Below are 25,133 nucleotides of genomic sequence, written 5' to 3'. Positions count from 1 at the left end.
ATCCCAAAACCCATTAAAAATGTTATTTCTAATATTACCCCTATGTGAATAGATCAGATGAGGTTAAGAATTCGAATATTTTAAATTTAAAATTTTTAGATAATTTTAGTTTTAAATTTTAATTTTTTAATATCAAATTATTATATAATTAAATATTTAAAATAATTTAAAATTTGGATTATTTTGGTTACATGTTCAAATCAATTTATAATTAAAGGATTTTTTTGTTATATGTTCATATCAATTCATAATTAAATCATTTTAAGATTTTAATTATTTTATATTTAAATTATTTTAACTATTTACGATAAAATTAAATTAAATTCGAGTAAATTAAAAAAAAGAATTTGGATTTGAATCAAAATAACTGGGGCGGTCAATTCTCCATTTTCGTCAAACAACAAAATGAATCTCCACGTCATCAAGGGCAATTCAGTAACTTCGCCACATTATAATGATGGCATCTGTCGTAAATATCCCAAACCTCAGGCCATATATTTTAGTCGGTCGACATATATAAAGCCTACTCTAGACGTGTCTTTATTCTAAAATCTAAAATGTATAAACACCGCTGCTCTCTCTTCATTTTCTTTCCCCGCCATTTATATTTTTCCTTTTGCATTTCCCGTTCTTAAGAAAATTTTCAAATTTTTTCTTAAATCTTCGATTTTAAAAAAAAATCGAAGAAAAAATCCCCAAATTTCCTCTCATTTCTTCAATGCCCAGATTAGTTTCTCTTCTCTTTCGCTAAATAATTTCTTATCTGAGCCTTTAATTTTGGGCTCTGTTTATTATTGCTTCTCTATTCGAAACCCTAACCCTAGTTTCGCGTCCTCAAAGTAAGTGTGCGGCCGTCGCAGACTCAATAAGCCTGATTCGACTTCAAATCCAGGGGATTTTAGGCTGAAATTTAGAGGAGATTCTCGGAAGAGTTGGGAATGTGAGTTTTCTTTTTGTTTTCCTTATGTTTTTAGCATCTTTAAAGTATTTGGTATCATTCGAAACCCTAATTTGCCTTCGAATTTGAGTTTTATTGATGAAAAATTGAAGTGTTGGACAGGTTCCACTGGTGTTTTCGAGATGTAATACTAGGTTATTATATGTTTTCTAGTATTAATATGTGAAATTTGAACTTATTAACTTAAAGTTCCTGGGTTTCAATTTGAGTTTGCTAGGCGCTTATATGAGGACAGTGACATGTTGTGTTGTATTTGTTTCTTTGACTTTTGTTGTTTCTCGAGTATTTTAAGGTTCCTAAAAAGCTAACCTAATCTTCAGTTCAAGGTTTTCTGAAATTACTGTTGAAGTATTAATTAGAAAATTCCCATCTTTTCAAATTTTATTCATTGGCAATCTTTATATATTGGTCATTAATTGATCCTACTTCTATGCAGAATAGCTCCTAAATGGCTGATCATCGAGGTGCAAATGGCCAGGCTCCGAATGGGACAGCTCCTGGAACAGGAAGTGTTTACTCTATTAATCTGGACAATTTCAGCAAACGTCTGAAGGCTTTGTATTCTCACTGGAATGAACACAAACCCGAGCTCTGGGGCTCTTCTGATGTCTTTGCAGTAGCTACACCACCAACTTCAGAAGATCTGCGATATCTGAAATCATCGGCTTTGAACGTTTGGTTGCTGGGTTATGAGTTTCCTGAGACTATAATTGTCTTCACAAAGAAGCAGATTCATTTCTTGTGTAGCCAGAAGAAAGTTTCTCTTCTTGAAGTTGTGAAGAAATCCGCCAAGGAGGCTGTGGGCGCTGATGTTGTGATGCATGTGAAGGCAAAGAGTGATGATGGGATTGCGTCGATGGACTCTATATTTCGGTCCATCAGGGTACAATACAAGGGAAATGAAAATGATGCTCCTAATTTTGGTTACATAGCTCGAGAGGCTCCTGAAGGAAAGCTTTTAGAGACATGGGCTGAACAACTAAAAAGTGCTGGCTTTCAGCTTACTGATGTAACCAATGGGTTATCTGACCTGTTTGCTGTGAAGGACAAAGAGGAGGTTATGAATGTCAAGAAAGCTGCTTATTTAAGTTACAATGTGATGAACAATATTGTGGTTCCAAGGCTTGAGAGTGTAATTGATGAGGAGAAGAAAATTACTCATGCCACCTTGATGGATGAAACGGAGAAAGCCATAGTGAATCCACAGCTTGCCAAAGTAAAGCTTAAGCCAGAAAATGTTGATATTTGTTACCCTCCCATATTTCAAAGTGGGGGTGAGTTTGATCTCAGACCTAGTGCTGCAAGCAATGAAGAGAACCTGTACTATGATTCTGCCAGTGTTATCTTATGTGCGGTTGGAGCTCGCTATAACAGTTATTGCTCAAATATTGCCAGGACTTTCTTGATTGATGCCACTCCACTTCAGAGCAAGGCATATGAGGTCCTTCTTAAGGCCCATGAAGCTGCAATTGGTATGTTGAAGCCGGGGAGAAAATGTAGTGCTGCGTATCAAGCTGCACTTTCAATTGTTGAGAAGGAGGCTCCTGACTGGATTCCCAATCTAACAAAATCTGCTGGTACAGGAATCGGTCTTGAGTTTCGTGAGTCAGGCCTTAATCTCAATGGGAAGAATGACCGTCTGGTGAAAGCAGGGATGGTTTTCAATGTGTCAGTTGGTTTTCAGAACTTGCAGTGTGAGAGTAAGAAACCAAAGAGCAGTGTTTTTTCTCTCTTACTTGCTGATACAGTTATTGTTGGTGAACAAAATACAGAAGTGGTGACTGGCAAATGTTCCAAGGCTGTTAAGGATGTAGCTTACTCATTCAATGAGGATGAGGAGGAAGAAGAAAAGTCTGTGAAGGCTGAAGCTAATGGCTTCGAGCCCTTCATGTCTAAGACAGTGCTTAGGTCAGATAATCATGAGATCTCAAAGGAGGAGTTAAGGAGGCAGCACCAAGCAGAACTTGCTCGTCAAAAGAATGAAGAAACAGCTAGGCGGCTTGCTGGTGGTCCTGGGAATGGAGACAACCGTTCAGTTGCCAAGTCTTCAACTGATTTGATTGCCTATAAGAATGTGAACGACCTGCCTCCTCCTAGAGATTTTATGATTCGAATTGACCAAAAGAATGAGGCTGTGCTCTTGCCAATTTATGGCAGTATGGTGCCTTTCCATGTGGCTACTATAAGGACGGTTTCCAGCCAGCAGGATACCAACAGAAATTGCTTTATCCGGATTATATTTAATGTTCCAGGGACTCCTTTCAGTCCTCATGATTTGAACTCTTCAAAGAATCAAGGAGCAATATATCTGAAAGAAGTCTCATTCCGCTCCAAGGATCCAAGGCACATAAGTGAAGTGGTACAGCAGATTAAAACTCTTCGTCGGCAAGTCATGGCCAGGGAATCTGAGAAAGCTGAGAGGGCAACCTTGGTTACTCAGGAAAAACTTCAACTTGCGGGGAACAGGTTCAAGCCTATACGGTTGTCTGACCTTTGGATACGCCCTGTTTTTGGTGGTCGTGGGAGAAAGATTCCAGGAACACTGGAAGCTCATGTTAATGGTTTTCGGTATTCTACCACTAGAGCAGATGAGCGCGTCGACATCATGTACGGAAACATAAAGCATGCATTCTTCCAGCCTGCAGAGAAAGAGATGATCACTCTTGTTCACTTTCATCTGCACAACCATATAATGGTGGGGAACAAAAAAACCAAGGACGTCCAATTTTATGTTGAGGTTATGGATGTAGTCCAGACATTGGGAGGGGGAAAGAGGTCTGCTTATGACCCTGATGAGATTGAAGAAGAGCAAAGGGAGAGGGATAGGAAGAATAAGATCAACATGGATTTTCAGAGTTTTGTGAACCGGGTAAATGATCTATGGGGGCAGCCTCAGTTCAATGGTCTTGATCTTGAGTTTGATCAACCGCTTAGAGAACTTGGCTTCCATGGGGTCCCCTACAAAGCCTCCGCTTTTATTGTGCCAACGTCAAGCTGTTTAGTTGAGTTGGTAGAGACTCCTTTCCTTGTGGTCACCTTAAGCGAGATTGAGATCGTGAACCTGGAGAGGGTTGGCCTTGGGCAGAAAAATTTTGACATGACCATAGTGTTCAAGGACTTCAAGAAAGATGTACTAAGGATTGATTCCATCCCTTCAACCTCACTTGATGGCATCAAGGAATGGCTTGATACAACAGACATCAAGTATTACGAGAGCAGGCTGAATCTGAACTGGCGGCAGATTCTGAAGACAATCACTGACGATCCACAGAGCTTCATAGAGAATGGGGGCTGGGAATTTTTGAACTTGGAAGCTAGTGATTCAGATTCTGAGCAGTCAGAGGAATCAGATCAGGGTTACGAGCCATCTGATGTGGAGCCTGAATCTGAGTCGGAGGATGATGACTCCGATAGTGAGTCTCTGGTTGAGTCTGAGGATGAAGAGGAGGAAGAATCTGATGATGACTCCGAGGAAGAGAAAGGAAAGACATGGGAGGAGCTGGAGAGGGAAGCAAGCAATGCAGACAGGGAGAAAGGGAACGAATCGGACAGTGAAGAGGATAGGAGGAGAAGAAAAATGAAGGCTTTTGGGAAATCTCGAGCTCCTCCGAGTAGTTCTATTCCCAAACGTTCCAAGCTACGGTAGTTGCTATATTATTTCTATCAAATTTTCAGTTTTTTTTTAATGATTAGACATGATTTAGTAGCAGCAGCTGGTATTTTAGAAGAATGTAGTTTTCTAACAGATAGCTTTGAACTGTCGTTGTATTTGTAGTTTTTGTACTACTAGGATCTTGTTCCTATGTATTAAGCAGTTAAGCAATCAGTTCGGATTGTCTGGAAGGAAAAATGTTGGCTGTAGATTGGTGGGCATCATTAAATGGGGGAGTGAAAACGTTTTTATAGTTTCGTGTTTTGTGTTCCACTATTTATGGAACTGCATTTTGACCATTTGGAATGCATTCTTTTTGGTTTTACGATAGGCGTGGTTACTACTGCTTTAACAGTTTATTTGGATGTTGAAAATGAACCATCTTATGTTACTAAGGGCCAGTTTTTCATTGCTTTTGAGAAGTACTTTTGAGAAGTGCTTTTGAGAAATTTGAGTGTTTGGCATTGCTGTCAAAAAATACTTTTGAAGAATAAAATGTCCATTTTAGACATGAGATTATAAAATAATAAATATTTATTTAAATAATGTTCAAATTAGTTAATATTATGATATTTTAGTAAAAATATAAAAAAATAATTCATTATAACTTATTGTTAATATTTTAATATATAATATTAATTTTAAATATTTCTAAGTAATTAATATTAATTATTTATAAAATTTAATTATAACATATAAACTATATTTAAATATTTAAATATAAAAATTAAATATTTATAATTAAATATTGACACGATTGTATTATTATAAAAATTATTTTTTATTTTTAATTAATGCTTTTAACACATTTGTATTATTTTATTTTAAAATGTATTTGAATATATAACTCATATTATATACTAACATAACATAGAAAACATAAACCTAACGAATTAAAATATTACATATATTTAGATTAAAGTTTTAAAAAGGGATAATATTTATATACCAAATATAAATACTAAAAATTTGTCAATAGCATTTACAATTTAAAGTGAATTGATTAAACTAGATGCTATATTTGATAAGCATATGAAAATGATTTGGTTATATTCAATAAATGATTTGTCAATAACATACTTATATTTGATAAGCATATGAAAATAATTTGATTAATATAATACTTATATTTGATAAGCATATGAAAATGAAAGTCGAGACAAGCAGAAGGAAAGGATATAATTAAATGGTGTCTTTTGCTTCATTCCCACTTCCCTCACTTAGCTTGTAAGCTACCAGAAGGTCATGTCATTATTGATTTTAAAATGCTCGGTTAAGGTTCCCATGCATCCTACACTTACTAACACATCTGTAGCAATGCAACTAACAAAAGTTAGTCTTTGATCATACAATTATCCCAGCAAACAGCAAAGCATTCCAATCACTTTCAGCATTTCAAATCCCACTAATTTCGTACATACAGCGATCCATCATAGAGCTAAAGAAAACAAACTAGACTAGTACTATTTAAGTCCGTTCCTTCCCTTCTTCTGGATTCAAACACGGCCCCACTGAAACAAAACTGAGAATCATTGACAGGCACTCAAACAAACTGCAACAAACCCTTAGATTCTACATGTTTCCAAAACTGGTCTCCGACTTCTCCAATGCTACCACAAAAAAAATAAAAATAAGGCAGTAAGTAGAGAAGGCAATTCTAAACAAAGCCAGCACTAAGATGAACAGAAGCATGAGATACAGAGGAAGTCCAAACAGAATGAAGGCAAGAAAGAAAGACAGCTTACTGTTGTAGTTCAGAAGCTTCTCAATGAGGTCAACATGAGTCATAAGCATTCTCCTACAGCAGTACCGAACCAATCCCAAAGCATCAAGAGCATCTCTGCATGTCAAACAATTTACATTTATAGCAATGATACATAAATTTAATTATGATTCGCATCAACTTGCAATTCAATATTATCAAATACATTCTTGGTCTCTTATCCTTCAGCCTATAACACTAAAAAAAATTGATAATTTTGCATTTGGAGGGGCCAGTTAAAGCATGCAACACATGTTTTTAAAGCAGGAAACTCCATCAGCAGTCCCCTCTCTTAACTTTGGGAGGATAAAACTTACACTAACTCTTGATGTTTCAATGTTTACCTCTATACCTCAAAAACTAAAGCAAAAACTAAAGCTGATATACTTGAATGCTTTTCATATAAATTAAAAAAAAAAAACAAGATGAAACAAAAAACAGATCACATCGAATCCATCAAAGAATTTCCTGTATAATTTAAGCTTGCTAAAGCTATAAAATATCTAACAAAGAAAATTAAAGTTTGGTGCTTCATCTGGAAGCTTCATTGTGGCTGTTGTTTGGTTCATATTCTGGAGGACACCGTTTTCACCTTTACTAGAAATTACCTGAAAACCCAGCAAAATGGTTCGGCATGTGATGATTGTTTTTAATAAAATATCTAAATAACAAGGACAACCATTTGTTAGAAATTAGAAATTATGGAACATCCTATAGGGCCAAAATCTAAAGTCTAGCAAACAGATTTGAGCTATATATGATGACAGTGAAGTAACATGTAATATCAAACCAAAAATGAAAGCAGAAACAACTGTATATGCCATGATACAGACACGTATGTAAAAGAAGGGGAAAACAATATCATAAGCCAAATTACATCTCGCTTTACAAAATATTCTTGGACATAAGATATACAAAGAGGATATTGCTTTCCCAGAATCCCTATCACTTAAATTCTAACCTGCCTGATTATTTCCATTTTCAACATCACATGGAAAATTATAGAAAGTAAACTCAGAACAGAAAAGGTCTGGGACAAATTGAAGTCAAATACCCATTACAAAAGGTCTGGGATTTGCTTCCAAGAACAGAAAAAGAGTGGTCTATTGAGTCTATCTTTGAGTTTAGAGTCAGACAATTAGTTAGGAATTATGTTGTCTTGAGTTTACTATAAATTCATGGAAATTCCATTGTCATATTTCTACTTTCTTCTCTCGACTGATTCACAGCACAAGGGTAAAACCATGATTCTTCTATTCTTATCAACTAAAATAGTTTGGAAGAGTTACGAAGCGAGAAAAAGAGGCACAAAACAAAAGAGGCAGAGCAAAACAGCAGTAGAGGCACAAAACAGTAAAGCAAAAGAGGCACAAAAGCTAGAATTAAAAAGTAAATAAAAACAAAGCATAACTAATAATTAAAGAGAAGAAGAAGAAAACGAACTCACCTGCGGAAGAGGAACAAAGAACAGGAAGGAGCTTTCACAGCGAAAATGTGAAAAAAATAGGTATAGAACTTTCACAGCAGAGGAAAGAACGTTTTTCCAAGGGGGAGAAGACAGGTTATTTTGGTCATTTATCAGCCAAAAGCACTTCAAGCTTTTTAGATGGTGAAATTTTCAGCTTCTCCATCAGGAAAAAATAACGTTTGAGATGGAGAATTTTTTGAGAAGATGGAGGCCGTTCTTCTCTCCTTTTAAGAGAAAAGGACTTTTTAACGCAAAAGTCCATTTAAAACGCAAGAAAGAACGGGGCCTAAATGTAGTATAGCAATCAGTTTATTTGTAGCTTTCAGGTGCCTAAGTCTCTCATCAGTGATGAACCCAAAGATGCGTATCATAAAAGCCAGCATGTGGAAGGTATGAATAAAGGCAAGCTTTCGTTCAATATCTTCTTGGAACTCAGTTCAGTTCACTTCTTCTTTTTTGGTCTTTTGACTTTTTAGTGTCGGGAAGTCAAAACGTTCTCACTAACCCTAGAGCCGTGTTGAATTTCATTATTCTTGCTTAAAGGACATCAAGCTCGACTCAATGGTAACTAAGTTTTGTTCTATTACTTTGCATTAATTTTGGGGTGTGCTGAGTTTGTTCACTTATGGAAATGTTATATTAAATATATGCCTAGTGGAAACATGCAACTTTCTTTCATCATTACTATGATGGATTGTTGCCCTCGAAAAGGGTTATGAGGTTGCTCATGCATGACAAATCATCATCATGATCATCATAATGACAGTTGCCTAATTATTATTATTGTCTAGTTAATAACTTGATGAAATTAACAATAATGCAATCTATTGCAACTATTTTCAGTTTGTCTTGCATGTGATATTTGTTCTTCAGGGTATTCATAGCCAAACCAATCATATGTATATAGGAGTGTGATCACTGATCATGTATGTGATAATTGCATAAATGTTGCAATTAAAGGTGGGTTTGCAAAGAAAAAAGAGGCCCAAAAGGTTCCTCTCTGGCTAGGCCTTTTAACAAGCTGTTGATTAACAAATCAATATTCAACCATTTTTTTAATCTTTCTTTTTTGTTTCTATAACTATAATAATAACAATAATAATCACAAAAATCATTAAAAAAAGAAAGAAAAAACAAAATGAAAACCTCTTTCCTGTTTCTACAGTCAGCTTCTGCCACACTGACAACCCAAACCAATAATTTACAGCCAAATCCCAAAACAAACACAAGTATTTAAATTTATTATATATCTTTGTATTTTTTTTAATTTTAAAATTCAGTTCTATGTATTTGTATTTTTATATTCGATCCTTCTAATGCAATTATTATTACTGTTTTTTTTATATTCAGCTTCATTAAAATATTATTTTTAATTATATAATTATTAATTAAATATTTTGTTTTGTTTTAAAATGTCATACTAATAAATTTAATTGTATTAATAATTAAAAATAATTTTTAAAATTTAAAAAATAGAACGATTAAATTTATGAAAATCAATTTATAAGGATTAAAAGAGTATAAGGATTATGACATATTTTGACCTTAAAATCATAATATTTTGGTTAAATCTAGTATGATTTTTCTAAATTTTACATAAAAAATATTTTAAAAATAATATTTATTGTTTTATAATTTAGATAAATTTACAATTATTGATATTGAGTATTAACTTAATTAAATTTTTAAATAATAATATAGATATATTAATGATAAATAATTTAATTTTACTAGAAGTGTCGAGTTTGAATCATATAAATAAATTAAAAAACTCAAAAAAACAACTTGATTTAAATATTTTATTCTCAATGCTATTAAATTGTTAGTAAGTTTATATTTTGATTAATCAATTTTAAAAAGTTACAAAGTAGTTATTGAAATATTCAAAAATTCTAAGTCGAGTTGTTAAAATCGTTGTGTATAGCATTATTTGTTTTCGCACTACTACACCAATTGAAAGCTTTTATTATTATTTTTTTTATATTTAGTTTTTTAAAGAAACAATTTTATATAATCAAAAGTCAAACTATTTTTTTTTCTAATCTTCAACATTAATGTTGATTTAGGTACTAATCTACTGTACCGATCGTCAAATTGTTACTTGAGATTGTTATCTGAACATTTTGTTTTTAATAAAAACTTAATAACTTAATGACTTCAACAAAAAATCTTTTAAATAGTTCAATTATCACTTTATAACTTTTTAAAATTGAGTTATTAAAATGTATAAATTTACTAATAATTTAGTAATATTAGTGTAATTTACCCATAAAAAAAGACAACCCTCTATTCAACTTAATATAATTTTTTTTTTGAATAATAACTTAATATAAAAGATCAAATACCTAAAAGTTTGACAAAAAATTGTAAATAATAAAATACAGTAAGCAGTTGAATACAGGATAGATACATATACATATACATAAATAAATAGAAAAAAAAAGTTATAAAAACAAAAACCAAAATAGAAACCTGAAATACCATGTCAACCACCAAAATTTTTTAACCCATTCAATCACAAATTAACAATTTTTGCAAATACAGAAATATATAACATAATATATTTCTTTTTTAGCCCCCATTTCTTCTTCCTCACCGCTGCGTCGCCTCAACCACGTCTGCTGCTGCTTCTCCTTCTCTATTCCCTCTTTCAATCCATATGTATATCTTCCCCTTTTTTCCCTTTTTTTATGTTTTTTGTTTTTGGGTTTTTTTTTCCTTTTATGTATGGAATTAATGGCTTTCTGGGTTTTTCCCCCTTTTTTTTTCCTTTTGTTTTGGATCGGCTTGTTTCTTGTTCGATCTTCTTGGTGGTTGTCAGATTTGGATCTGCACGTTGTTTTTCAAAAAAAAAAAACTGATTTTTTGTGGTTCAAGTTTACCTCTGAGATCTTTTTTTTTGGGAAAAAAATATTTTTTGATTATTATTATTGAAATTTGAAGATGGGTTTTTTGCTATTTGGTTTCCTTTCTATAGATATCATCTCTAGCAATCCTCTTGCTTTTTTTTTCTCTCCCTTTTATGTATCACTGGAAAGCTTTTAAATGGGAAAGATTTTTTTCCTTCGTTGTTGATGCTAATTTGCTTGATGAGTACTTAATCATTAGCTTTATTTATATGATGCAAACTCCTTCCCTAAAAAAGTTGACAATATGGGCTTATGATTAATGAAATTTCCCCTAACATTTATGCTTCTTTTTTATTTGCTATTTTATTTTGTTAAGCCTTATTCGCTCCTTTTTGTATGAATGATGTCCTAATATGCCTTTTTTTTTTTAGCTAGATATAGAGATTTTCCTGCATATGTATATGATAGAAAGTTAAAAGGTTTATGCTTTGGGGCTGAATCTTTTTTTGTTTTTGTTTTGTGGAACTTGAATGGCTACATAGGTAAAAGGGCTTAGTTCACTTGATTGTTTTTTGGGTGTATTGTGGATTTGATTAATTTTATGGTGTAGTTAATGATAGAGCTTCTTTTTTTTTTTAAAAAAACATATTAGTTATATCTTAGTTGAGTTTATTTAACTTATTTTTCCCTTTTTGTATTGCAGATAAATGATTGGCTGTGAGGTGGAAAATTAACAGGATTAGGAGGACACTCTTTCGTCTTAAAGATGGCTTCCGTGGGCATGGTGCCTGCTTCTGGTTTAAGAGAATCTAGTACTGCCAGTGTTGAGAAGTTACCTGAGGAGATGAATGACATGAAAATCCGAGATGACAAAGTATGCATTTTTGTTCCTTCATCATTGTGATTCCCTGCTTTTGCATTTTCTATTAAGTTAATTTAATAATAATCAAGTATATTACTAGCTTTCATTTGAAAACCGAAAAAGAAGAATGCGGCTACTGCTGATGAATTGTGTTCTAATTTTTAGGAAATGGAAGCAACAGTAGTGGACGGTAACGGGACTGAGACAGGGCATATAATTGTGACAACCATTGGTGGTAGAAATGGGCAGCCAAAACAGGTATTGTTATCTTCTTCCTTGATATTTAGTTGCAACGAGTGAACGTTACAAGTTAGTCATTGTTCTTCCTGGTTTTATTTCATTACATGTTATATTCTAATATAACACTATAAATGCCAGACGATAAGTTACATGGCTGAACGTGTGGTTGGACATGGATCATTTGGAGTTGTCTTCCAGGTAAGGACCTCTTGATTGTTTTGTTAAAGGTGTCATAACTTGCTAATATTCGTTTTTTTGGTTAGTAATGGATGTTTGTTGTTTTTCATTTTTGTTCTTGGTTTTTTAAAGGCAAAGTGCTTGGAGACGGGTGAAACTGTTGCTATAAAGAAGGTTCTTCAAGATAAGAGGTACAAAAACCGTGAGCTGCAAACAATGCGACTTCTTGACCACCCAAATGTTGTGGCTTTGAAACATTGCTTTTTTTCAACAACTGAGAAGGATGAACTTTACCTTAATTTGGTACTTGAGTATGTACCTGAAACTGTTCATCGTGTAATCAAGCACTATAACAAGTTGAACCAAAGGATGCCGTTGGTATATGTTAAGCTTTATACATACCAGGTACAAAGCTGGTGTTTAAATTTTCGGTTTCTTTTGTGTTCTTTTAAATTGAATCATTTGAGATGCTAACAAAGGTTGATGTTTTGATAGATATTTAGAGCTTTGTCTTACATCCACCGCAGCATTGGTGTGTGTCATCGGGACATCAAACCGCAAAACCTTTTGGTACGTCCAAATATCTCTTTCTACTGTGACATGATGCCTCCTTGTTTGTTGATTATAGTGGTAGCCCTTACCTGTAAAGTTCAAGTCTGTTTGCTTTCAACTTGATCTTGATGTATTACACTTTCCTCCCTGTAGGTAAATCCGCATACTCATCAAGTTAAACTATGTGATTTTGGAAGTGCAAAAGTTTTGGTAGGTTTTAATCACGATTGTCTTTACTTGTTTATGAATCTTTGAGTTCTGCTTAGGTCTTACTATTTTATATTTTCTTATCATGGTAGGTGAAAGGGGAACCAAATATATCCTACATCTGCTCAAGGTATTATAGAGCACCTGAGCTAATATTTGGAGCAACAGAGTACACTACAGCTATTGACATCTGGTCTGCTGGTTGTGTCCTTGCTGAAATGTTACTTGGACAGGTAGGAAGCTTGTCCATATAAGGTTTATGATTGTTATCGTTACCTTAAACTAAGCTTGGTGCTCTGTGTTATTTTTTTTTCTATTTATCACAGCCTTTGTTTCCTGGTGAGAGTGGGGTCGACCAGCTTGTTGAGATTATTAAGGTATTTAAATTTCTGACTGTGTGGTTAGTGCAATGCTTGCATGTATTTATAAACACACGTACGCACTTGGCGCATATGCATTTATCCATATTGTTACAATAATGTCTTTTCTCTGTGGAATGTCTCAATGAAAGGAGACTTATTTTCTTCAAGAGATGACTGATTCATTGCCATATGAAGTCGACATATTCATCATTGTTCCTACAAGTGCTTTTGTTAACAATAATGGCATGAAATACCTATGTTCCTTGTACATCTATACTTTGGTATATTGGTTGTAATACTTTTCCATTGTATGTGTCCTGTTTGGCATCGTTATAGCTTCTTTAGTCCATTTCCAATGTCAAGTTGACCGTTTCACTTTTATTATGATAATTATGTGATAATTTTGTAGGTCTTGGGCACTCCAACCCGAGAAGAAATTAAGTGCATGAATCCTAATTATACAGAGTTCAAATTCCCTCAGATTAAGGCTCACCCATGGCACAAGGTATTAAGGATCAAAGAAAGGGTTTGCAAATGGTCTTTTGTATAACCTTATTATGCAATTATTATGATTATTGTTATTATTTTTTGTACTAGATATTCCACAGGCGTATGCCTCCTGAAGCTGTTGATTTGGTGTCAAGATTACTCCAATACTCCCCGAATCTCCGATGTTCTGCTGTGAGTATATAGAATCCTTATTTTATTATGCTTCAACGTTTTTCCTTCAATATGCTTCATGATGAAAAAGGGAGTTGACAATATCGGCAAATGACTTGCATTGCTTATGTCCATGTTGACATCAAGTCTTGGGTTTCTTAAACAATATTTTAAGAATCGCCGTTACTTAATATTTTTATTTGCTTCATGCATGTATCTCATTTTGCAAGTGTTGCTTTTTGCAGCTAGATGCCTTGATCCATCCTTTCTTTGACGAGTTGCGCGATCCAAATGCCCGCTTGCCAAATGGCCGTTTCCTGCCGCCATTGTTTAACTTCAAACCTCACGGTAAGTAAACATTTCTTTGCAATAACCTTATGTGTATCGTTAACAATGAATGATTATTATTATCGGTGTTGTTATTGTGTCCACCACAGAACTGAAAGGCGTTCCGGAGGAGATAACGGCAAAACTGATACCGGAGCATGCAAGAAAGCAATGTCCATCACTTGGATTGTGATTTTGATGTGTAACTCAACTAGTAGCAAAAGTGGATTATCATTATGGAAGCTTTTATGGTGTTTGTTGTTCATCTATGCCCCAGTTTTTTGTTCTTGTTGCATGCATGTGTTGTTGTTGTTTATGTAAAAGCAGATTTTAGACATAAAAATCGTCCATCCCACTGTCTTCTATATATTTCTTTCAAGATTTGTAACATCATCATGGAGACCAACTTATGTTCTACTGTCATATATGTTCTTGTATGTAATGTAATTGTCGAGACCCTAGTAGTGAAGGAAACATCAGTGTTTAGTTTGATCTTGCCTTTTTTGCTTCCATTATCACTGTTGGGTGGGTTAAGGTAAGAGTAATATGTCTTTAACTTTAAAACAATTGGGTTGGATTAATCTAAATTATATATTATCCTATAAATCATAACCAAATCTTCAACTTTGGTCCCATTTGAGATCTTCCAATCAAAATGGTACAACAAATTTGCCAATGCCAACACATTGATTGCACCAGTGGAATAACAATTCATGAAAATGGTCCTCACTTGGTTGCAGGTATGTTTTTGTTCTTTATTTTACTGTAGTAAGGTACCAATGAAAGTACACAAAGAAGATGACTGGATAGAAGTGGACCAATCTGAGTTTAGCTGTCACACTATCTCCATCACATTTTAACCTTTTCTTAGTTATTCATATTTTTACATGATACGATAAATTTACTTCAATTCAATTTAATCCAATTTGATTTCAAAATTCAATAATTCATTGAATTCAATTTACTTGGTTCCAAGAAAATTTAGGTTTGTATTTTACAATATGTTTAGATTGGAATAAAAAAAGAAAAGAAAAGTGATAGTTGTTTGGAATTGGATAACCTATTTTTATACAAGAGAAGAAAGTGAAAAGAAGTTGAAAATTCATCCTTTTTCTTGGTTTTTTTTTTAATACTAATTTTGAGGAGAATGAGAAAAAAAGGAAATATGATAATATTTTATATTTTAAAATGTTATATTTTGTTTATTTTAATAATTTTTTTATTTTGAATTTTTCCTAATACATTAATATTTTTTTTTCTCCTTACCTTCCCTTATTATTAATTATTTAAGCACAAGGTAGTTAGCACCCGAATTCCAATCAAGAAACTTAACATGGAAGGTAAAAATAAAACATTTTGATGGCTAAATAAGAATGGCAAAACTTGAGTTGATTTTTTTTCGTGGGACTAGAGTGGATTATGAATCATATCGGGTTAGTGCAAAAAATTAGGTTCAATTTCTAGGTTTAGACTCAGTCTAAAATACGAGTTTAAATTTTTGTTTAAGTCTAATCTGAATAAAAATGCTAAACTTGAGATTAGCCCGACCTGACTCACCCATATTAATTATTTTAGATTAATTTTTATATAAAAATAAATTTAAAATATAATATATAAAATAGACTAAAAATATTAAAACAAATATTTCTTAACAAATTAAAAATACATATAAAATTGTTTATGCCTCTAAAATAGTACTAAAATTGATAATAAAATAAAAGTTATACCATATACAAACAATAATAATAAGATAATAGTAATATAATAGCAAAACAATAATATAAGAACAGCAAACAACAACGAACAGCAACATAATTTTTTTGTCAAATTTAAGTTGGGTCAAAAAGTTTTGTTCGAGTCTCAACCCGTTTATTAAACAAGCTTTATTATTATTATTTTTGTTTAAAGTATATTTTTTGTTTAGGTGGGATAAAGAGGGGAGTTTATTTTGAACAAAATATAGTACTCCAACTATGGGTAACTTCATAAAAGCATCAAAAACCCAAAGTTTCTTTTTTCTTTACCCTTAAATCCTTCTGTTTGGTTCTTGTTGGGCGGGTTTTTTACTAATATAATTTAAAAAAAATACTAAAATGGTATAGGAAAAAAAGTAATGACGAAAATGGTATGGATCAGAGTAGTGCCACCTATAGCAGTGGCATGATCATCCTGGGTCCCACTAATTCTGTCATTTTTTGTTAAAAACGAAAAAAAAGTTAAAAACAAAAAAAAAATAAAAAAGAGGGTTGTGTGGGTCCTAGAGGAGGCACCGGTTGTGCCTCTGGTAGAGGCGGCACCGGTTGTACCTCTGGCATAGGCGACACCGGTTTTTCTATACTACATTAAAAAAATAAATATATCCAACTCAAATACAAATATTTTTATTATAATTTAAAATATTTAATAAGTAAAATATTTTGGTTTAAAATATAATATATTTAATATTTTAGGTTTTTTATATAAAAACACTAAAATAATACATTTGAAACATTATGTACTAAAATAATATAAAAAACTACGAAAATAGTATATTTTAAAAAATAAAATCTGAAAATATTAAAAATACAAACAAAGGGCCAAAATCAAGGTTATTTATTAAATTAATATAAAAAACACTAAAATAATACATTTGAAACATTACGTACTAAAACAATATAAAAAAATAAAATAAAAAAATAGTATATTTTAAAAAATAAAATCCGAAAATTTTAAAAATACAAAGAAATGGCCAAAATCAAGGTTATTTACTAAATTAATATAAAAAACATTAAAATAATATATTTGAAACATTATGTTCTAAAATAATATAAAAATAAAATAAGAAAATAGTATATTTTTAAAAATAAAATCCGAAAATTTTAAAAATACAAAGAAAGGGCCAAAATCAGGGTTATTTACTAAATTAATATAAAAAAACACTAAAATAATATATTTAAAACATTATGTACTAAAATAATATAAAAAATAAAATACGAAAATAGTGTATTTTTAAAAATAAAATCCGAAAATTTTAAAAATACAAAGAAAGGGCCAAAATCAGGTTATTTACTAAATTAATATAAAAAACACTAAAATAATACATTTGAAACATTATGTACTAAAATAATATAAAAATAATATATTTTTGAAAATAAAATTCAAAAATTTTGAAAATACAAAGAAATGGTCAAAATCAGGGTTATTTACTAAATTAATATAAAAAATACTAAAATAATATATTTGAAACATTATGTACTAAAATAATAAAAAAATAAAATATGAAAATAGTATATATTAAAAAATAAAATTAGAAAATTTTAAAAATACGAAAATTTTTTATTTCCCAATGAATTTAATTAGTTACATATTATAATATATTTTAAAATAATATTGAACAACTTATCATGTGTTTTTTAATTATTATTGCATCACTAAAATTATTATTAAATAAAAATTAAATTAAATTAAAATATATTGAACTACATGCCGGGTGTATTAAATATATTATATTTTAAACCAAAATATTTTACTTATTAAATATTTTAAATTATAATAAAAATATTTGTATTTGAGTTGAATATATTTATTTTTTTAATATAGTATAGCAAAATCGGTGTCGCCTATGCTAGAGGCACGACCGGTGCCGCCTCTGCCAGAGGCACAACCGGTGCCACCTCTGGGACTTACACAACCCCCTTTTTATTTTTTTCTTTTTTAACAGAAAATAGTAGAATCAGTGAGACCCAAGGTGGTCACGCCACTGCTATAGGCGGCACTATCCTGGCGTATACTATTTTCGTCGTTACTTTTTTCCCTTTACCATTTCAGTATTTTTTATTTTTTTTAAAATTATATTAGTAAAAAGCCCTTGTTGGGGGGAAGAAAATGAATGATGATATTGAATGTTGGGGTTTCTCTTTGTTATGAATTCTCACAAGAAAAAAGGAAAAATTCTATTTTAAAGATATTTAGGACACGACAAAAAAACATCAACCAACATAGTTATTTAACCCCCTTGACTTCATTTTACTTGCTTTCTTTTCAGGCTTCTATCTTCTACATCCAAAACCACTCCCACCTCTGCTGCACTCGTCATCTACCCCTTTCCTTTCCTTTGCTTTCATTGCTTTATGTACTGCTGCAAAGTTACAACCTTAAAATCACCCCCCAACTTACCACACTCAAAACAACGAAGGATGTCGGTTTCGTTTTCGCATTTCTCGATACCCTTCTCTGAATCTTCAATTGCTTCATCCATTTCTCTCTCCACTGTAAGCTTTTCTATGTTTCCTTATCTCATTTTATTGTTCCACAATCTATAGACTATTTTGAAGTTTTAGTTGTAAAAAACAGGCATGTCAACTTGAACACTAGGATCATACTTTTGTATGCTTTTACCCATTTAATTTCTATACTACACTCAACTGGACATGATCATTTATCACTTTTTTTACTTGAATTTTTACTTGCCACGGCTGAAACTGACACATAATTGCAACCAGCACATTGAAATTTTATGAATTGTATGAAAAAAGAAAATCTTTTTTAGTATATGTATATGTATATGTATATGTATATGCATATGTATATGTATATGTATATGTATATGTATATGTATATGTATATGTATATGTATATGTATATGTATATGTATATGCAAGTGCTTAAGAATGTACACACAGTTAGGCCCTTTGACAGGTCTCAAAGATCAGAGGCTCAAATGGGTTTATTTGAAATTGTATCAAAAAGATATCTTTTTTAGTATATATTAATGTATATGTATATGCAAGTGCTTAAGAATACACGCAGTTAGGCCCTATGATAGGTCTCGAAGATCTGAGGCTCAAATGGGTTTATTTGCTTGCTATTAGATTTTAAAAACATTGTTTAGGAGTACATACAATGAGTTATTTATGCTTGTATGTAGGGTGCAGCCAACAACTTCCAATTGTTGAGAGGTAGTTGCCTTGTTCTTCATGGAGGAGCTAGTGATTTGTGCCGGAGGTTTCATGGTTTGAAACTACGGATACTTAAGAAGCTGAACTGTCGGCAGCATGTACCTGCCAATGATTTGAAGAGAATAAGAAATCAAGACAAGGATCAGCCAGAAAATTCTTCAAGGAACGATGAACAAATTTCCGAAGCAGCATCGACTATACCCTCATCCGATGGTAAGAAAAAGAAGAAGCTACACTTTGTCCATCCATTTTCTTGGGGTTGGTTCCTTTCATAATCTTTTCAACTTTTGAAATTTGTAGGTTCCAACGAAGAACACACGAGAACAACTTCACAACCAAAGAAAAGTACTTTGCCTCCATTTGTTCAAACAAATTCCTCAAACTTGAATGTTGATGATAATCATGAAAGACCCTCTTTATGCATTGCTGTTATCGGAGCTACTGGTGAGCTGGCTAAGAACAAGATTTTTCCGGCACTATTTGCTCTATATTACAGTGGTTTTCTTCCCGAGGTTATTCTGCTCTAATACCAAATGCCTGTTTGTTTCTCGTAGAATTTATTTTTATCACATCATCAGGACATTAAGTGGATTTTGGAGCCCTTAAGAACTTAGGTTCTCCTTGTATAAAAATGGAAAAGATACATTAATGTGATGAATTGAGCTCTTTTGTGAGTTTATCTCTTTACATGGCTGCAGAATGTCGGTATCTTCGGTTATTCGAGAAAGGATTTGACTGATGAAGACTTAAGATCCCTCATTGCTTCAACTTTGACTTGCCGCATTGATCATCAGTACGGTCCTCACTCATGTTACGATATGCCCCCTCTTTGAAATCCTTGTCTTCACTTCTTAGAGCTGCATTATGAAAATGGCTATATACGAAAGGTGTTCCGGTACTTCATTAATCTTCAATAATTTTCTTTGCCTAATCTTTGTCTTGTAATTCCCTTCCTCAGGCAAAACTGTGGGGACAAGATGGATGCTTTCCTTAGTAGAACATACTACCTTAATGGAGGTTATGACAACAAAGAAGGGATGTCCAAGCTGAATTCTCGAATGGAGCAGATTGAAGTAAGCAATGCTAAACACCTGAAGTTGAGATGCGTTTTGTTTCGAGTGTGCTTTTGAGTTTTATAATTGATAATTAACAGCTTAACTACTCCAGGCGGGGTATCCAGCAAACAGGATATTCTATCTTTCTGTACCACATGAAGCACTTCCGGACGTTGCTTCTTCTCTTGCCGATAATGCACAAACAAAGAAGGGTTGGAATCGTATAATAATCGAGAAACCATTCGGATTTGACGCTGTATCTTCTCAACTGTTTACGAAATCCCTTCTTTCTAAGTTTGAGGAGAAGCAAATTTACAGGTGCACATGCATGCTTACACTATCTTGTAATTTATATGTTTTTATTATTCTACTAATTTAAATCATCTTATTACAGGATAGACCATCTCCTTGGGAGGAACCTCATTGAAAACCTCACTGTATTAAGGTTTTCGAATCTAGTTTTTGAGCCATTATGGAGTCGAACATACATCCGTAATGTGCAGGTAAACTTTGGGTTGATATAAATTCTTTTACTCTACATGTACTTTTAGGAACATGCTGCCTGCTCATTACATCTTTGTATTGTTCTTTTGCAGGTGATTTTATCCGAGGACTTGAGCATGCCGCTAGGAAGGTAGGATCATATAAATTTTTCTTCCTTTGTCTTGTGTAAACAATTTTTCATAATCCCATTTATTGCATTCCTCCTTTAATACAGGTATTTTGATGGTTATGGGGTCATTCGGGACATTGTTCACAGTCACATACTCCAGACAATAGCATTGCTAGCCATGGAACCACCTATAAGTCTTGATGGTGAAGATATTCGAAACGAAAAGGTACCGTTCTTTTCTTGTACGAAAAATACAATTTCAAAGCACATCTGTATTTCCAACGAGAAGCTTCCTTCCAGGTTAAGGTTCTTAGATCGATTCGGAATTTGGAACCCAGTGATGTGATTCTTGGCCAGTATAAAGCTACTTCTGGAGACAAGGTTGATGTGAGCTTAAGCAGTCGGACCCCTACCTTTTTTGCTGCTGCATTGTACATCGACAATGCCCGTTGGGATGGTGTACCTTTCATGATCAAAGCTGGTGTGGGACTCATCAAACACAGGTAAGTAAGATATATGAATGTATGTATGCAGCTGACCTTCACCAATTTATGATTGTTGGGTAAAAGTACCATAGAGGTCCTTGTACAAAGAGTCGGATTGCATTTTGCCCCCTCTACTAAATAACTGGACAAATTAGTCCCTGTACATTAGATCAAAGAACAAAATGGTCCTTCTGTTAAAAATTTCATTCATTTCTATAATTAAAAATTGGTCTTTGTATGTCAAAATGAGGCACATGTGGCACGTCTCATGTAATTGTTTAGTTATTCTGTCAGCAACGCCAATTTTTAACTGTAGATATGGATGCAATTTTTAATAGAAAGGACTAATTTGCTCTTTAATCTAATGTACAGGGACTAATTTTCCCATTCTTTGAGTGAAATGGGCAAAATGCAATCTGAATCTTAGCATAGGGCTTCCATATGATTGCTGCTGTTTCTACTAGCTAATGCTTGATATTTGCATATGACTTTTTAATGCAGAGTGGAGATACGTATACAATTTAATAGTGTTCCTGGAAATCTCTATCGTGAGCGTATCGGCCATAATACTGACCTTGCAACTAATGAGTTGATTTTACGTGATGAACCTGATGAGGCCATCCTAGTCAAAATCAACAATAAAATCCCAGGATTAGGGTTGAATTTAGATGCTTCAGAGTTAAATTTGCTTTACAAGGACAAGTAAGCACCGTTCTTTTACTCATTAACTTTTGACACCAACATCAAGTTGCACTTGTTTTGATGTTTTTGCGATGTTGTATTTATGCTAAAGGTATAATGTTGAGGTGCCTGATTCATATGAGCATCTTTTGCTTGATGTCATGGACGGTGATAACCATCTCTTCTTGAGAAGCGATGAGCTTGCAGCAGCTTGGAATATTCTTACACCTGTTCTGCAATGGATAGACCAGAATAATATAGCACCAGAGCTGTACGAGCTCGGAGGTAGAGGACCAGTTGGGTCATACTATCTTTGGGCTAAACATGGGGTTTGGTGGGCAGATGACTAAAAAGTTATAGTCTGTTGTTCGAGTTTGAGATAACAAAACACGTAATTTGGCTCGGTATGATGTAAATCATGTAAAACAAGAGTATGTTATGTATCTGTTTGTTTGGTTTTGCTGCTATACAAAAATGGCAACTGTGTATGATTGGATACATGCCAGAAAGGGAACAATGCTCTTTTGCTTGTGCATGGCTACAACAATTCCACATTCCAAATTGATTAAGCAACAATACATATAGTTTGTATTAATATGAGAATTGATACATTTTTCATAGTTATTATATATGCCAACTTGAAGAGGCAAAATTTGAAAGTGATGATGAGATGAATGCCTTATGATTGGAGAACAAAACTTTTGCCCAGAATCATGTCATCGGTCGAAAAATCAGCCTCCTTCCTGAATGTTCCCCTGCCGAAATCTAGGTTATACGAGTCTGTGAGTCCTTCGACCAGGCCAAATTCCGGTTTCCATCCTAGCACATGCTTTGCTTTCTCGACTGATGCGAAGAAATGCTGCAATATATATGAACAAAGTATGAACATCTCCATGCAATGATCAATCCTTTCAAGTTCTTTAAATCATTTCATCTGAAGTTTGTGTCAAGATTTACCTGATCTCGGAACGGGAATGCCTTCTTTTTACCGAAGTCAAACTCCTTTGGGTTGTAGTGAACAATCTCAGGTTCGGGAAATCCACCAGCCTGGATGAAGAACAACAAATTCAGTAATTAGCAAGTACTCGTTTTGACTTTGATCTTTTCTCGATGGTGAAAGGTTCGAGATACCTTGGCGCACGCCTTTGCTAATCCATCGAAGGTCACGTACTTTTCTCCCGAAATGTTGAACACCTGCTTGCTGGCTTTTTCATTACCAAGAACCGCAATGAAAGCCGTTGCCAAGTCCTGGAGTTCACCACTGTGTTACATCATCCTCACTCAATAGTTCAAGGGGGGGGGGTAAAAATCATATATAGCAGTGTTGCAGTTTCACTTACCTTGACATGACCAAGTTGGGTTATTTGCACTCCAGAGTTGGGAATTGGAATAGGGCGACCGGCTTTCAATCGGTGGAAGAACCATTCTTCAACAGGGTTATAATTCAAAGGTCCATATATGTAGACTGGTCTCACAGATGTCCAGTTAACATCTCTCGACTCCAGTAAGCTCTCGGTATTAAGTTTTCCCTTGTGCCTACTCTTCGGATCAACAGCATCGATCTATCACCAGGGCACAAACATCTTAGAAAAGATGATACACACATACATATATATATATACATACACCAGTAACATACATGTCAATGAAACATGAATGAAATTGACAATCCTACCTCACAATGTGGTAACATATCAGACTTAAGGTAAACACCTGCTGAGGAGCAATATATGAACCTGAGAATTAGCAGAGCTTTAAGTATCTGTTAGTAAATGAAGAACGCAGATATGAAGAATATGGTATCGACACCATTTTTAGACACATAAACCGATCCTTTCGAGTTGCTAGCTAGCTGCAAAACTATAAATTCAAATCCTATTGAACCATTGTATCTATTTTCAACGGAATGATTCCAAAGCTTACTGTTCTAAGTTCGGGAGTGCATCCAGTATCGGTTCAACTTCGGCCGCCTCTCGTCCTGAAAATCATATTCTTTATGATGTATTGATAAAAAGGTCTATCCTAGTGGAAAGTAAAACACGGAAAGAGAACCGGGCGGATACCATTTATGTCGTACACAACATCGTAGGCTTCTGCAGAAAGACTGGATTTCACAAAATCGAAGTCCATTCTATCTCCTTTCAAATGCAAAATCTAGTGAAAAACCGGGATAACGAAATCGAGCACACACATTAGTCTTATGGAATCAACTAAAAGAAGCAGAATTGTTAAGGCATAAATAACCTTGGATTTAAACTCAGCGTAGTCACTGTCTGATTCACCAGGCAATTGTTGAGTAACTGGTGCTTTACCTCTAGTAAACAAAGTAACCTGCCAAAAGAATTATAATTATATATATATAGCTCTTCCATTAGGTTCCAACCACAAGAATAGATGCAAAATTAGTACCTGATGACCCTCTTTTACAAGGAGTCTTGATAAAAACACACCAATGAACCTAGTGCCACCCATTATGAGAATCTTCTTGGTGCTGGATGCTGCAACATGCAATGCACCTTTTGGCTGATATACCTTTCTTTTGTACTGCAACCAGGTGTAGAAAAAGAGAGCAATTGCAAAAAAAAAAAGTTTAAACTTTCCCTAATTTCAACCACAAAGGAACCAACTTTACAATAGAGATAGAGAGAGAGGGACCTGGATTTGGCAGAGCTTGGTGCCATTGAAGTGGGAAAGAGAGGAAGAGAGGAGGGAGATGGGAGGCTGCTTTGTTGGCTGCAACACCACCAGCTTTGACATGGCTTTTTTGCCTTTTGCTTTGCTTTGAGTTAGTAACTGAAATTTGAAACAGGTGTTGTAGCACTTTGTTTTTATGGCCCTCACCAAGTGTATAACAAGTGATGAGGATAAGCCAACAACGTCCTACCACACCATACCTTGGTTATATCCACAGCCTCTCATTCTATTGGACCATGTATCACCACTGTTTTAATGCAAATATAATTAATTAATTAAAATTTTACTTTTAATTTTAATAAAAATCAATAATATATTTTAAAACAATTATAAAACTAGTTAAATATTTTTGTCTTTATTTTTTATTTTTTATCAGTTCTTAATTACTCGCTCAAAAATTTATGTGCTATTTCCATTCTGATCTAACCTGCTAAAAAATTTATTTTATTATTTTATTTTTTAAAGGACCTTTTTTCTAGCAATATATTCTTTTAAAAGACTAGTAATTAAGTGTTAGTGCATAATTATTATTTTTTTATATTTAAAAGAAAATTAAAATTCAGGATCCTAAATTTGTACTAAATATTAGTTG

The 25,133-nt window shown here is 33.4% G+C and overlaps 4 protein-coding genes and 1 long non-coding RNA gene across 6 annotated transcripts; 3 read left to right on the top strand and 2 right to left on the bottom strand.

The window, feature by feature from the left end:
* Positions 1-542: 542 nt before the first annotated feature.
* LOC107886465 (FACT complex subunit SPT16) lies at positions 543-4,935 on the top strand. Of its 2 annotated transcripts, none has more exons than XM_016810442.2 (2): positions 543-940; positions 1,400-4,935. In XM_016810442.2, exon 2 carries the CDS (start codon positions 1,407-1,409, stop codon positions 4,602-4,604), a length of 3,198 nt encoding a protein of 1,065 aa, XP_016665931.1. In that variant the 5' UTR covers positions 543-940; positions 1,400-1,406; the 3' UTR covers positions 4,605-4,935. The 2 variants fall into 2 exon arrangements, with proteins under 2 accessions (XP_016665931.1, XP_016665922.1); XM_016810433.2 differs by having other exon boundaries at positions 1,395-4,935.
* A 999-nt stretch (positions 4,936-5,934) lies between these two features.
* LOC107886458 (uncharacterized) lies at positions 5,935-8,179 on the bottom strand. Its single transcript, XR_001680768.2, has 3 exons — positions 7,820-8,179; positions 6,356-6,450; positions 5,935-6,220 (listed from the first exon to the last, which is right to left on the bottom strand). It is a non-coding gene; the product is annotated as an uncharacterized lncRNA (long non-coding RNA).
* Positions 8,180-10,211: 2,032 nt separating this feature from the next.
* LOC107886451 (shaggy-related protein kinase alpha) lies at positions 10,212-14,566 on the top strand. Its single transcript, XM_016810413.2, has 13 exons — positions 10,212-10,501; positions 11,393-11,563; positions 11,717-11,809; positions 11,930-11,989; positions 12,101-12,373; positions 12,464-12,538; positions 12,674-12,730; positions 12,820-12,960; positions 13,054-13,104; positions 13,499-13,594; positions 13,687-13,770; positions 13,995-14,097; positions 14,187-14,566. Exons 2-13 carry the CDS (start codon positions 11,456-11,458, stop codon positions 14,267-14,269), a joined length of 1,224 nt encoding a protein of 407 aa, XP_016665902.2. The 5' UTR covers positions 10,212-10,501; positions 11,393-11,455; the 3' UTR covers positions 14,270-14,566.
* A 3,489-nt stretch (positions 14,567-18,055) lies between these two features.
* Positions 18,056-22,506, top strand: LOC107886427 (inactive glucose-6-phosphate 1-dehydrogenase 4, chloroplastic). Its single transcript, XM_016810385.2, has 12 exons — positions 18,056-18,326; positions 18,983-19,226; positions 19,314-19,525; positions 19,712-19,806; positions 19,972-20,086; positions 20,181-20,386; positions 20,463-20,571; positions 20,665-20,702; positions 20,787-20,907; positions 20,982-21,184; positions 21,668-21,868; positions 21,960-22,506. The coding sequence occupies exons 1-12, from the start codon at positions 18,186-18,188 to the stop codon at positions 22,195-22,197; spliced, it is 1,923 nt and encodes a 640-aa protein (XP_016665874.1). The 5' UTR covers positions 18,056-18,185; the 3' UTR covers positions 22,198-22,506.
* Positions 22,413-24,779, bottom strand: LOC107886441 (chloroplast stem-loop binding protein of 41 kDa b, chloroplastic). The gene is made up of 10 exons (XM_016810402.2): positions 24,503-24,779; positions 24,257-24,391; positions 24,092-24,178; positions 23,911-24,001; positions 23,771-23,825; positions 23,523-23,583; positions 23,188-23,409; positions 22,979-23,095; positions 22,805-22,894; positions 22,413-22,706 (listed from the first exon to the last, which is right to left on the bottom strand). Exons 1-10 carry the CDS (start codon positions 24,602-24,604, stop codon positions 22,527-22,529), a joined length of 1,140 nt encoding a protein of 379 aa, XP_016665891.2. The 5' UTR covers positions 24,605-24,779; the 3' UTR covers positions 22,413-22,526.
* Positions 24,780-25,133: the final 354 nt, after the last annotated feature.

The sequence above is a fragment of the Gossypium hirsutum genome, chromosome A11 (genome assembly GCF_007990345.1).
Source record: "Gossypium hirsutum isolate 1008001.06 chromosome A11, Gossypium_hirsutum_v2.1, whole genome shotgun sequence".
In the NCBI taxonomy this organism is placed as follows: domain Eukaryota; kingdom Viridiplantae; phylum Streptophyta; class Magnoliopsida; order Malvales; family Malvaceae; genus Gossypium; species Gossypium hirsutum.
The sequence above is the reverse complement of the archived record's forward strand: the minus strand, read 5'-3'. Positions and strand labels throughout refer to the sequence as shown.

Excerpts from the sequence above, each read along its gene's own strand:
- LOC107886465 (XM_016810442.2), top strand. The coding sequence starts at position 1,407 with ATGGCTGATCATCGAGGTGCAAATGGCCAGGCTCCGAATGGGACAGCT.
- LOC107886451 (XM_016810413.2), top strand. The coding sequence starts at position 11,456 with ATGGCTTCCGTGGGCATGGTGCCTGCTTCTGGTTTAAGAGAATCTAGT. Across the intron at positions 12,374-12,463 it reads TTAAGCTTTATACATACCAG|ATATTTAGAGCTTTGTCTTA; the intron begins GTACAAAGCTGG and ends ATGTTTTGATAG. Across the intron at positions 14,098-14,186 it reads GTTTAACTTCAAACCTCACG|AACTGAAAGGCGTTCCGGAG; the intron begins GTAAGTAAACAT and ends TGTCCACCACAG.
- LOC107886427 (XM_016810385.2), top strand. The coding sequence starts at position 18,186 with ATGTACTGCTGCAAAGTTACAACCTTAAAATCACCCCCCAACTTACCA. Across the intron at positions 19,807-19,971 it reads ACTTGCCGCATTGATCATCA|GCAAAACTGTGGGGACAAGA; the intron begins GTACGGTCCTCA and ends TCCCTTCCTCAG. Across the intron at positions 20,387-20,462 it reads GAGGAGAAGCAAATTTACAG|GATAGACCATCTCCTTGGGA; the intron begins GTGCACATGCAT and ends ATCTTATTACAG.
- LOC107886441 (XM_016810402.2), bottom strand. The coding sequence starts at position 24,604 with ATGTCAAAGCTGGTGGTGTTGCAGCCAACAAAGCAGCCTCCCATCTCC. Across the intron at positions 24,002-24,091 it reads ACGCTGAGTTTAAATCCAAG|ATTTTGCATTTGAAAGGAGA; the intron begins GTTATTTATGCC and ends GTTTTTCACTAG. Across the intron at positions 23,826-23,910 it reads TGTTGTGTACGACATAAATG|GACGAGAGGCGGCCGAAGTT; the intron begins GTATCCGCCCGG and ends TATGATTTTCAG.